Source organism: Arctopsyche grandis, chromosome 4 (assembly GCF_051622035.1).
Source record: "Arctopsyche grandis isolate Sample6627 chromosome 4, ASM5162203v2, whole genome shotgun sequence".
Taxonomy (NCBI): domain Eukaryota; kingdom Metazoa; phylum Arthropoda; class Insecta; order Trichoptera; family Hydropsychidae; genus Arctopsyche; species Arctopsyche grandis.
The window spans coordinates 1332365-1344962 of NC_135358.1; the positions used below are offsets into that span (position 1 = coordinate 1332365).

Below are 12598 nucleotides of genomic sequence, written 5' to 3' on the forward strand. Positions count from 1 at the left end.
TCCGATTTAGAAGTGGTAATTAATACTCTTCAGTACGTTGTTTATAGACGCGTTCACACTTGACGCTAGTGGATGTCGGCTCGTCACATGCGAAATAATCAGTATTCGATGAATAAAAATTTTCCAATGGTGTCTATCGGGCCCTGTTTAACGTCTATGAGGGCGAATAGTCGCAGAAGCGACGATTCAAAGTGCATAAAATGTGCAGAGATGGACGTATTCGGCGGCGTTGAGACCGGTCGGCTAGAAGGGCCGTGATTGGCGCGCGGGCACCGGCGCGTCCTTCCGCCGACCGACTTCCTGCGGCTCTCGCCGGCTCAACGCGTCACTCGGCTCGCGGCAGCCAACCGAACGCCCGTGTCGTGTCGTGTCGCGCCTCTCTCCTCCCCCCTCTACAAAACTGGCAGCCGCGATGGGCAACGGAGACAACTTCGCGCAGGACGTGACGGAAGACCAGCCGATGAACGGCACGTCGGAAAACGGGCCGGCCGAGGGCGCGCAGGACAACGGCAGCGCGGAGGCGCCCGGCCGCGACGACGACAGGTATTGCCTCTTCCCCTTTTCACGCACCCCTCACCCGCCGCACCCACACCTTTCCCGCACACTCTTCACCACACCTCACCACACCACACCGCATCCACATTCACCATTCGGTTCGATTGTTTCGATATTTGCGCGATTGATTTTTGGCGGTAATGGCGGCCGGCATCGCACGGCACGCCCGCCCGCATCCGGCCGAATCGCCTCCATCCGGTCGGCCGACGCGCTTCCCCGCAGCCGCCCGCTTGCAATCGGCGTCGATGGCCGGCGCGGCTTTTTCCCGCGCGTCTCCACCCTTGCGATCTCGGGATCTCGGGCAGCCGGCGAACGGGAACGCGAACGCGAGTCACGCTTTACGTAATGGCGGCGGCGTCGCTTCGGTACGCCCGCTTCGCCACCCACTCGCCCACCCCATTGTCAATGTCGCCGCTTTGTCGGCCTGCTTTGCCGAGAGCGTCACGATCGGGATTCATGACTCGTGACGAGACGAAGAGTGGAAGTACAAAGACGCCAGGGGTGAGTCTGCGAACCGCGAATTGTTTGGCGTGGTCGCGCGGTGGCGCCACCAGTCAGGGGTGAATCACCGGGCGGACGCCCCGAGGTCGCGGCGCGTTCTTTTCGCGGCCATTGTCGTTTTCGCGCCAAAATTTACCAAAGCCGCGTCGCTTCTCTTTTTTTTTTATCGTCATTTCGACGATAATAATGCCGGTTTGTTTGTTTACTTCGGCTCAAAAGTGGCATCACGCGCGGAGGGCGTTGTCTTTTTTTTTTCTTTTTTTTTTTTAAAGAAGAATTTCCGTTACGACGCCATTCACCGGTTGACCGGCTATGTCGGCTTCGTTAGGAATAGAACGTGCATTCCCCGACCGTTTCTATACCTTTCGGATGACTCAGAATGTATTCCGAAGCTTTCATACGCGTGCGATGTGAAAAATCGATAGTTACAAAATGAAGCGCATTTCTCGCCCGTGACGCGACGCGACGCGTTCATGACCCGAATCTCGGCGTTGATACATTTTGATTAAAGAATCGTTTATAAAATCACATCTGATGGCGTTGGATTTTAAGCGAGACACAATTTCGGAAAATGTATCTTTTTTTTTTATATTAAATTAAATCTCAACGATGTTTTTCCAAAGCTATATTTCCCGAATCTATTGTTTTTAGATTTTTTTTACAAGCCGCTTAGTTCCAATGATATTAAAATATCGTTCGATTATTGTTATTAAATCTTTTTAAATAAACCGAAACTTTCTAATTGGTCACAGACGCTTGTGTTTGGCCAAAGTAGCTTGTAATTGTGGCGAGTCGTTAAATAATATTATATTTTTTTCATCAATTCAAATTTTTTCATGGCTTTCATTTCATTTTTGGGAAGCTGGGTAGTACTTAGTTCTATTATAATATATATTCAAATATTTAATTTATTAAAAAAACAAATGAAGGTTTTTTCATGGCTTTCATTTCATTTTTGGGAAGCTGGGTAGTACTCCTAGTTCTAGTATAATATATATTCAAATAATTAATTTATTAAAAAAAACAAATGAAGGTTTTTTTCATGGTTTTCATTTCATTTTTGGGAAGCTGGGTAGTACTTCGAGTATAATATAATATTCAAATAATTAATTTATTAAAATAAACAAAGATTTTTTCATGGCTTTTATTTTTGGGAAGCTGGGTAGTACTCCTAGTTCTAGTATAATATATATATTCAAATAATTAATTTATTAAAAAAAACAAATGAAGGTTTTTTCATGGCTTTCATTTCATTTTTGGGAAGCTGGGTAGTACTCCTAGTTCTAGTATAATATATATTCAAATAATTAATTTATTAAAAAAAACAAATGCAGGTTTTTTTCATGGTTTTCATTTCATTTTTGGGAAGCTGGGTAGTACTTCGAGTATAATATAATATTCAAATAATTAATTTATTAAAATAAACAAAGATTTTTTCATGGCTTTTATTTTTGGGAAGCTGGGTAGTACTCCTAGTTCTAGTATAATATATATATTCAAATAATTAATTTATTAAAAAAAACAAATGAAGGTTTTTTCATGGCTTTCATTTCATTTTTGGGAAGCTGGGTAGTACTCCTAGTTCTAGTATAATATATATTCAAATAATTAATTTATTAAAAAAAAACAAATGAAGGTTTTTTTTCATGGTTTTCATTTCATTTTTGGGAAGCTGGGTAGTACTTCTAGTATAATATAATATTCAAATAATTAATTTATTAAAAAAAACAAATGAAGGTTTTTTTCATGGCTTTCATTTCATTTTTGGGAAACTGGGTAGTACTTCTAGTATAATATAATATTCAAATAATTAATTTATTAAAATAAACAAAGATTTTTTCATGGCTTTTATTTTTGGGAAGCTGGGTAGTACTCCTAGTTCTAGTATAATATATATATTCAAATAATTAATTTATTAAAAAAAACAAATGCAGGTTTTTTCACTGTTTTATTTCATTTCCTTTTACCAAGCAAACCCAAGTAGCATCACTAGTATAATATGAGTTCAAATAATAAATTTAATAAAAAACAAATGAAGATTATTTTACGGTTTTCATTTAATTACCTTTTACCGAGCGAAGCCAGGTAGCGCACCACTAATTTAATATGAATTCAAATAATCTATCTATATATATAAAAATTAATGTGTGTCTCGAATAGGCTGCTAAACCACTGAACCGATTACGATGAAACTTTCAGGATTTGTTGTGTGCATGTCCGGGAAAATTACTGTGAAAAAAAACGGGAATGAGCGTCATTGCAACGCAATAATTTCAAATGTGTTCGCCACCTGCGTTTTTCCGACAAATGGGAACGGGTACGGGAATTGCATGCGTTATTATGGCATTGCAACGCATGCCGGGGTTCAGCTAGTAAATTTAATAAGAAAAACAAATGAAATTTTTTTTTCATTTGTTTCCTTTTACCGAGCGAAGCCAGGAAGCGTCACTAGTATACAATATGAATAATCGACCGTACGTATGACTTTGATTCACGACTGGTTGTTTGCAAATATGTCTACATGGGTTGTTTCCATTAGTCATCAGCGATTCGTTCGTTCGTTCGTTTTGATGCACCCATTCGACTTTGCATATTTGCATTTGTTCTCGATTATTAAATTGAGCACAATTGAATAGGTTGTCTTGAATAAATTAATATTTTACCCGTTTTTTTTTCACTCTACATGAACTCTGTATACGAACACACCACACCCTCCCCCTAAATGTATTTATGTACAATGCTATATATATATATATATGAACCCTTTTGAGCATTATAATGTGCATGCAGATTGTTATCCAAATTGAATTTTTTTTACTTTGTAAATAAATTTAAAATATGTTAAATCATGTGTATTTTTTTCTTACTTTTGGAAATTATATAGATATTATCAACGATGAAGTCAATTTTCTGATTGGAAATTACATTCAATTTTTCTTCAAATATTGGCGTATGCATTTACTAGAACTAAACTATCAAAAGAGCAAATTGAAAATCTTTCATCGTAATTAAGCTATTTTTATTCTTCTTTATTCTTTTTTTTTAACAAAATGATGTTTTGGTTTCAAATGACATTGGCTGTAGATTTTTTTCTTGCAATGGTTGAATTAAATGTTGGGATCTACATAAATTGAATTAATTTTAAGGTGCAAAGAATGTGTAAACGTAGAATTTCAAAAAAAAATTTTTAACAGCATTTAATTTGATCCAATGCAATATATAGTGTTACTAAATGATAAGTCTTTGCTTATTTTGCTAATGCATATAAAATTTTCCTTTTCAGATACTCCACCGTAAAAAAAGACTTAGTAATTTTTTTTCACTGATATATTTACCGTCGTCGTAGTTTATAGCATGTAATTCGGTGCCTTCGTCGTTTAAATTTTATTTAAAATAATTAAAAAGTTCTCTCCATTTGTTATTATTATAATTAATACTAACTTGTAGGAAGTTTGTTTTGTATATTTTTGTAAAATTTTTTAGCGACACACACTTTCTGCTAATTCTCTATATCTAGGTCATTGGAGGTTTATACAGTAATTCAAGTTGCTCTACCCGGTGTTAAACACGCAGAGTTTTTGAGGCCAAAGATGGGTTTGACGAAGACGGATATTTAAAATAATTTTTGATTCGGAGATCCTCATTAAGAGACACTTATGTTTGACCTAGTTTTGCTGTGTTGTAAGCTAGCGCTATTCATTTATATATTGGTTTACATATATTTTTAATATATACATATATATATATATATATATAATATTTCCTTAAATTAGTTATGTTTTCTCTACATATAATAAGACGTTGCTGTATATTTTATGTTTTTCTTCATTCAAACATTCAAACGAAGGCCAAAGTTGTATACAAACGATTCAAACGATTGAGCGGCATTTGAGTAATTTGAGTAACTTGATCGAGAGCAGGAATACTTTTGTTGTGGGCTTGTGCCGCGTCCGCGGTCAGTTTGGATTATTGTTAGGATGTGATGTGATGTTATGATGATGATGATGATGATGATCTAGGATGGAGTTGTCTAACATGGGTGTCTGTCTGCAGGTGTGACCAAGCGGTGGCCGTGTGCGCAGCCTTGCTCACGCCGGATCTTCATGGTATTTATCTTCTCGAAAGGTCACACTTAACGTAACAAACCAAACTGACTTGACTCGGCCACTATTTTATTACATTTGGGCCACTCATTCATTTGTTTTTCTCCCATTCTTTGATTTCTTTCATTGTATATTTATTATATATACACACACCTTTATAATATTTTATTATAATCAATTATATATCTCTTGCAAATTTTGCTCTATAATAAATGTCCGATTGATTATTATTGTCCGTATAACTTTTAAATTTTGCAGATTATTTTTTTTTTCGATTTGCTGTCTTGCAGGATCCATTTGAGATGAGGCTTTGTTATTTGTCGCAGTGCTTTGGAGAATTCTCACAATTTATTAATAATTTTTTTTTCTATTATACCGATTAACTGTAATTAAAGTACTGCGTAACGTTAACGTAACTGAGCGTACTTTTTTTGGCAAACGTATAGCTTCGGCCACCATTTAATATTTGATCACATTTTCTGACTCTCTGTTTTCGTTTTCAGAAAGCTGTTTGTCGGAGGATTGAGCTGGGAGACTACAGATAGTGAGTATACATTTTTATTTTTCCTCTTTTCGCCCCCCCCCATACTTTTCACTCTCAATGATGATCATTCCAGTTCTGCTACTGAAGCTAATGAAGATAGCCATATACCAAAATTCTGAGTTATTATTTAAAAATTTGATGAATCCTTCAGTCGTCGCGCTCGGTCATACACGGGGACTAATTTTTGTTTTTTTTTATTTCTTTGCAGAGGAGCTACGTGACCACTTTAGCACATATGGTGAAATAGATAGTATAAATGTCAAGACAGATCCAAACACTGGCAGGTCCAGAGGGTTTGCCTTTATTGTGTTCAAATCCTCAGACTCAATAGATAAGGTTATGGCCTCAGGGGACCATGTTATTAATAATAAGAAAGTTGACCCAAAGAAAGCTAAAGCGAGATTTGGCAAAATTTTCGTCGGCGGCTTAAGTAATGAAATCAGCGATGAAGATATCAAATCATACTTTGCTCAGTATGGAAATGTAAGTGTCGCGCTTTTCGATTTCGACTGTTTAATGCCAACACGCCCCCCCCCTTCCCGAGGTTGAAACTCACTTTTGTTTTGTTTTTAGATTGTTGAGGTTGAGATGCCATTTGACAAAACGAAAAACCAGAGGAAAGGTTTCTGCTTTATAACCTTCGAATCCGAACAAGTCGTAAATGATCTCCTTAAAACGCCCAAGCAGACGATCTCTGGCAAAGAGGTGAGGATGTTTTGAAATGTCGATTCTGTTGTTTATTCGATCCGACTACGTAACAATTTCGTGATGATAATTCGCATCCTGTCGGATATGCCCGAAGACGCCTCAGCGCTAGCAATAGCGGAACCCACTGAGGCTACGGTGTTTTAAAAGTCGAGATTCTTGCGATGTCTGAAAAAATAAAACGAATCGAGTACACACTGTGAATGCATGGATATTTTGTAGCGTTACTAAGCGATTGTTTGTGTTAGGTTGATGTGAAGAAAGCGACGCCAAAACCAGACGGACCCGGGGGCATGGGTGGCCGTGGCGGAAGAGGAGGACGAGGTGGCCGCGGAGGGCGGGGAGGACGAGGAGGATATGGCAGCCAGGGCGGGTGGGGTGGCAACCAGGGATACGGAGGATACGGCGGATACGGCCAGGGTGGATATGGAGGAGGCTATGATGGTTACGGCGGCGGATATGATTATTACGGAGCTGGATATGGTGGTTACGGAGGCTACGATTACACCGGCTACCCCAACTATGGTAATAAGTATAATAAGCAGCAGCATCAGCAGCACTAAAATGGCAACAATATCACCCATTGCCATAAAATGCGGTTCTACCGCTTTCCGCTAACGTCCTTGGGACCACACTCTCGGACTTATATTGTTCACTAAATCTAAAAAAAAAAGAGCCTATAATTAACATCTGTTTAGGTTTTATTGTGCAGATTATTTATTTTTTGGAAGATTTTTGTGGATAAAAAAAAAACAACAGATTTAAAAGAACAATATTGATGCATGTGATACCTTTCATATATATATATATATAATAATGTATATAATTAGTATTGTTTGTAATACCACATTTGGCATCTGTAGCACTGTCATTGTTTATTTTAGTAATTTTTGAGGCTCTTTTAGCTCGTGTGTGTGTCATAAACCTCATGATGCTATTTGCGAAATAATTAAAGTAAAATTAAATGACTACAAAGTTAACAAAAAAAAAATACACATTTAGACAGTGCTACATTTGGGAAATTGGGTAAATAGTATATGGAAGATACATTGTGAAATATTGGGCTTTTAAATAAAGCATTTCATTAAGTGGTATTCTCAATGTGTTTGCCATATATTCATGCCCCATTTCCAATGCCTATATATTTATCCCGCCTTATTCCCCCACGTCTCACACAGCTTCTATTGTCAAAAAAACCTTCATTCAAAGGTAAGTTTTAGACAAATCAACTGGCTTCACCAAAATCACACCCACATTTATAGACGAGACAGCGAAACCGTATTATTATATGATTGACAATGGAAGCGTTGGACTGATTTAATTTTATTAAACATTAGTTAAAATACAGATTTTTTTTTTAAATTTTCACTTTTTTTTTTTTCATACTCTAGTTATGGTTACTATAAATATTTGCATAATGTTGAGTTTAATCTTTGCTGTTAATAATAATAAATATATATATATTTAGTTTATATTGAATTACATATAAAAAATGTGAGTGACTCTTGTGTACATTTAGATACTTGTGGAAGTGCATATATGTACATATGTGTACACGTAGTTAGGGGCTTCGTTATCATATTATATTATGATATATTATTACGCAGTTTGTATTTTCTTGGGTCTTAGCTTCTGGACGTCACTTGCATTTTTTTTTTTATTAATGATATAAATAATACTAACTTCTCGAACAGCTTTGTGCTTCATAATGATTTCATCTGTATAAAAGAATAGTACACACGAATTTAAAATTTTTAAATAATATACATATATATACGACATTGAAGTCATTGTTTGCACATGCGCTGGATTTTATATGTATATATAAATTGTGTATATATATATATATATTATATGAATTAAGCAAACAAAATATATATATATAATTATATATACATATATATATAATCTCCACACCGGCTATTATGCTAACTGGGCATTTGTGTTGTGTGCGCTCTCGCCAGATTACGGAGGCTACGGGGGGTATGAGGGTGGCTATGGAGCGCGCAGTGGAGCCCCACGAGGCAAAGGTACCCTTTCCCATCCGACCTCATTGTAGAAAATATATACATAATATATATATATATATCTATATATATTTGTTATTTCAAATATTCTATTTCAAGTGCACTATGTAATATTTATACATATACATATATATATATTTTTACATTTTTTTTATACGTGTGTACAATGTGTACATATTTGGCGACGACTGTTATTTATATATATGTATATTATAAAAAGACATTGGGTTTTATTAGAATTTTTTCTGCTGTAATTAACCACTCCATTCACACGTGTTATAACATCTTTTATTTTTTTTTAAAATCAATACAATAATTCATTGACACGTTTGCAATTTTTTGCAAAATGTTTTAACGTGGGGAAGAGGGCAAACTCAATTGTTTATTTTTTTTTGTATTTGTTTTTATTGGGTAAGATGGGGGAGTTAATTAATAATCAATTATTATTATATTCTTTGGAGCAGTGGTTCTCAAGTCGTTAGTCTGTTCGGGTTTTTTTTGTTTTGGGTGAAGCCTCCCTCGTATCCCTGTAGTTGATCGACATGGTAGACTATTATTATGTTTATAATAATTAATTTAATGGTGGAGTGTATTTTGTCTTGTGTGAGGCGCTCGGCTTTCTGAAGCTTTTCGTGTTGAAAATAGGGAATTTTAGAGTGGGAGGGCTTTCATTTTAGACTTACAGTGGTGGCTTCCGTTGGCTGCCGAACAAAATAAATGACAGCTCTTTGGGAACCACTGATTCGAAGTTTCGTTTAGGATCATCTTAGTTGAATTATGATTGAAAACTCTTTGGTTTCTTTCGATTTTTTTTAATTGAAGGGCTTGATTGTTTTGCATGGTTTTTTCTATGGCAATGAAATGAATTATGATTGGTCTTTTATGACATTACGTGTTTCAGCTAATTAATGTAATGAATTTAATTTTATCATGTGAAAGTTATTTAATTTTCCTTTTTTTTTTTTGAAGCTTCGATCTTAAAACTTTCTAAAAAAAATTGTGGAAGTAATTTTCACACTTGGGAACATATTTTTATTCCCAAAAAGCATGTTTATCGAATGATAACCATCTCTTAGGAAGCGATGTAAAGTTTCCGCTGCTCGAACGATTCCTTTCGTACAGATCTCATACTTGCGTCTCGAAGTCTCGAATATTTTACGATTAATTCTGTTGTTTTTTTTTTTTTTTTGCTTATCTTGCACTTAGTGTTTGCTTTCTTTTTTCTATTCTTCGAATACAACTTTGGATGTAATTTCTCATATTTTTTTTGGCAGTAATTGTGTTGATTAGTTTTTCGAGTGAATGCCATTTGGGTATTTCCAAGACATTTTTTATGTATGAAAATATTGAAAGCCTTCGTTTTTATATATTTTCAATTGAAGATGTTTGAAATAACAGTGTGGTATTTATTATATTTAAGTGAATCATTGCTTTTTTTTGTATATATATATTATTATTATTAGTAAAAAAAAAACATTGAATAAAATGTGAATATTTTTAGATTGAGTATTTTAATATATAATATATATATTTTCATAATTAGTGTAACTTCCAATGAGATCATCCAATGTTCATTCGCGTGCTTTTGTTGTGGCATATTTTTTCATATTGTTTCGGGTGGTGACGTGTAATAGAATAAAATTGAGCTAAGCGGAGTAAAGCTAAGCTGTGCGTGATGTGCCGAAAGAGAAAAGATATGCCACGATGAAGGTGAATGAAATGGGATAATTTGGGGAGTGTAATTGTATGGAAATTATTGTGGGGCAGGAGGTTCAGGCGGTGGCTACACCGGGGGCAAGCAGCGAGGCGGGGGCGGCGGAGGCCGTGCAAACCAGAGGCACCAACCGTATTGAGATAGCTGCTGTTAAATTATAACCATCCATTTCACATCGTCTTCTCTTAGGTAAATATTCGAGAATTGTGTAAATACTACATCTATCTATATATATATACATATACATATACATATCCAATACATATATATATATATAATAAATACATACAAATACAATACCATATACGATTCGATTTGAGAGCTTTGAGGGAATTTTGTCTCTGTGGAAGTTGACGTGCACTTGTTTAGGGACACTAATATACATATATTTATATATGTATGTAATATATATATATATATTATATATATATATATATATATATGTGTATAACAACAATATATAACACTTATTGAAAATGAATACACAGGAAACAAAAAAAGTCAAAAGTCGAGTCGAGACAATTTCAATGGAAATTAAGAATGTTTGGAAGTGGTGTTATGCTAAATGTGTGTGGATTTATTATTTCTTTTTCGAATCACATTTTTAAAATTATTAATAGTTATATGAAATTAATTCGATTTGTAATTTTTGATAATAATGATAATAATATGGCCTTACTTTTCTTTTCTGGTAAGATTAGACGAAGCATCACTTCCAGTTACTCTTTTTTTGTTTCAGGTTTAAGAATCATTTCGTCATCGTGTATTATCTGATGTATTGGTAATCTCTCATTGCGTCTTCGTGAGAAATCAGATCATTCCATTTCACTGAGGATAAATAGGCAAGATTAGGTTAAACTGACAGATGCCGGTCCTGGTATTGAAATAAGAGAATTTAAGTCAAGCAACCTCATTCTCACTTCATATTTTTTTAATAAAAATTATACTATTGCATATTGATGTACAAAAATAATATTGTAGATTAATTTAATTAATTGTGACAAAAGTTAAATTATAAATTTGGCGTCGGTCCGAGAAGAATGTGTCGCGCTTATTTTTTTAAGCGATTCTTCTCGGGCCTTCGTTTTGGATTTTTATATTTTAAAATTACACAATTGTTTTTCGGAGACTGTGTATTTTATTGAACAAATCTAATTAAAAATAAAAATGAAATCGCCATTATGAGTATTTTAAAAGAGTTAAAAATAGAAAATGTGTTAGAGAGGAGGGGGCAAAATAGTCTTAGATTAATTAAGTTTTGCTGAGATCTGGGTTCGCATTTCTCCTCGCACATTTGCGCGCTGCTTGGTGGCGAACACTGTTTTTTGTGTGAGCCAAGTAGTTTTACATTCTTTTTGTCTTAGCAATTATATATTTAGTAAAATAGTGAATAAGTTTTTAATCTGAAATTGTCAGATGAAATTGAAATTGGTGTACACGTCTTGGAATTATTAAAATTTGTGTAAATAAAACTACCTTTTTTACTTGATTCATTCACCCATGACTTTTTTCAATGGATTATAATTATATTACTCTTACTATACATCTACATTTTTAATATGGATTGAGTGTTGCTTCTTTAATTGGTTAGCCCCCGTTGTATACTTTTTACTAATCAATTTCTAGTTTTACATTAGAATTACATATATTCGTATTTTTAATATTGGCTTACATGTGTAAATGTAATGTATATATTCATTGTTCACTTTTTTTTTCCTTCTTTTTATTCACTATTATATACAAAATTATCATATAAGGTGCTAACCATTTAATGTACTTACATGAATTCTCGTCCAAATTTTATTTTCTTTTTACAAGTGTGTGATACGGAAATGCATTTTTATGGAAGCTAAAAACCAGTCTTGGAATGATTTTTTTTCTCATAGATGACTGGCCTTGGGTTACCTGCAAAACCGAAATTTTCGATCCCTAATTAAATACTTTCATACCTAACAATTTTTATAAGGTCATGTTTTTGTGATGGTTTTTAAGTTGCCTGTCCGCTGACGCTCTCGTGAGTTAGATACGGAGTTTTGCAGTGGCTGGATCTTTACATTTTCCACTGTTTAATAAGATAACAGTGGTTTTATTGGGTGGGAAGATTACCCATTACAGTGTTGTGCAGATACAACTTGGACTTGGGAGGATATATGTCATAAACATGTTCTTGAGAAAGACTGAAAAGTTACTGGTATTGAAAGGGTCCTTGAGTCTTAATTCAGAAGTTTCTCTTGTCTCCATGCTGAAATTTTAAGTTTTTTTGTTAGGTAAGTGAAGGTAAATTTTGTATTGGAAACTGTCTCAAGATTTGGATTTGGTTTTCTGATCTAAGCCATATTGGATGGAGGTATTTATTAGTTCACAAGGTGTATTTTAGGAATGAATGGTAAGTAGATATTTGTGCTAGATTGTCCAGTTATAAAGAATACATGTTCGACTTGCTGCCAAA

The 12598-nt window shown here is 34.8% G+C and overlaps 1 protein-coding gene and 1 non-coding gene across 3 annotated transcripts; both read left to right on the forward strand.

The window, feature by feature from the left end:
* The first annotated feature begins 216 nt into the window (after nt 1–216).
* On the forward strand, nt 217–12101 carry sqd (RNA-binding protein squid). 2 transcript variants are annotated; one of them, XM_077430194.1, is made up of 8 exons: nt 251–543; nt 5663–5703; nt 5912–6186; nt 6277–6408; nt 6657–6933; nt 8373–8438; nt 10203–10338; nt 10889–12100. In XM_077430194.1, the coding sequence occupies exons 1-7, from the start codon at nt 413–415 to the stop codon at nt 10286–10288; spliced, it is 1008 nt and encodes a 335-aa protein (XP_077286320.1). In that variant the 5' UTR covers nt 251–412; the 3' UTR covers nt 10289–10338; nt 10889–12100. The 2 variants fall into 2 exon arrangements, with proteins under 2 accessions (XP_077286321.1, XP_077286320.1); XM_077430195.1 differs by lacking the exon at nt 8373–8438 and having other exon boundaries at nt 217–543; nt 10889–12101.
* On the forward strand, nt 5756–5825 carry LOC143911429 (small nucleolar RNA snR61/Z1/Z11). Its single transcript, XR_013260575.1, has one exon. It is a non-coding gene; the product is annotated as a small nucleolar RNA snR61/Z1/Z11 (small nucleolar RNA).
* Nucleotides 12102–12598: the final 497 nt, after the last annotated feature.

Excerpts from the sequence above, each read along its gene's own strand:
- sqd (XM_077430194.1), top strand. The coding sequence starts at position 413 with ATGGGCAACGGAGACAACTTCGCGCAGGACGTGACGGAAGACCAGCCG. Across the intron at positions 544-5,662 it reads CCCGGCCGCGACGACGACAG|AAAGCTGTTTGTCGGAGGAT; the intron begins GTATTGCCTCTT and ends TTTCGTTTTCAG. Across the intron at positions 6,187-6,276 it reads ACTTTGCTCAGTATGGAAAT|ATTGTTGAGGTTGAGATGCC; the intron begins GTAAGTGTCGCG and ends TTTTGTTTTTAG.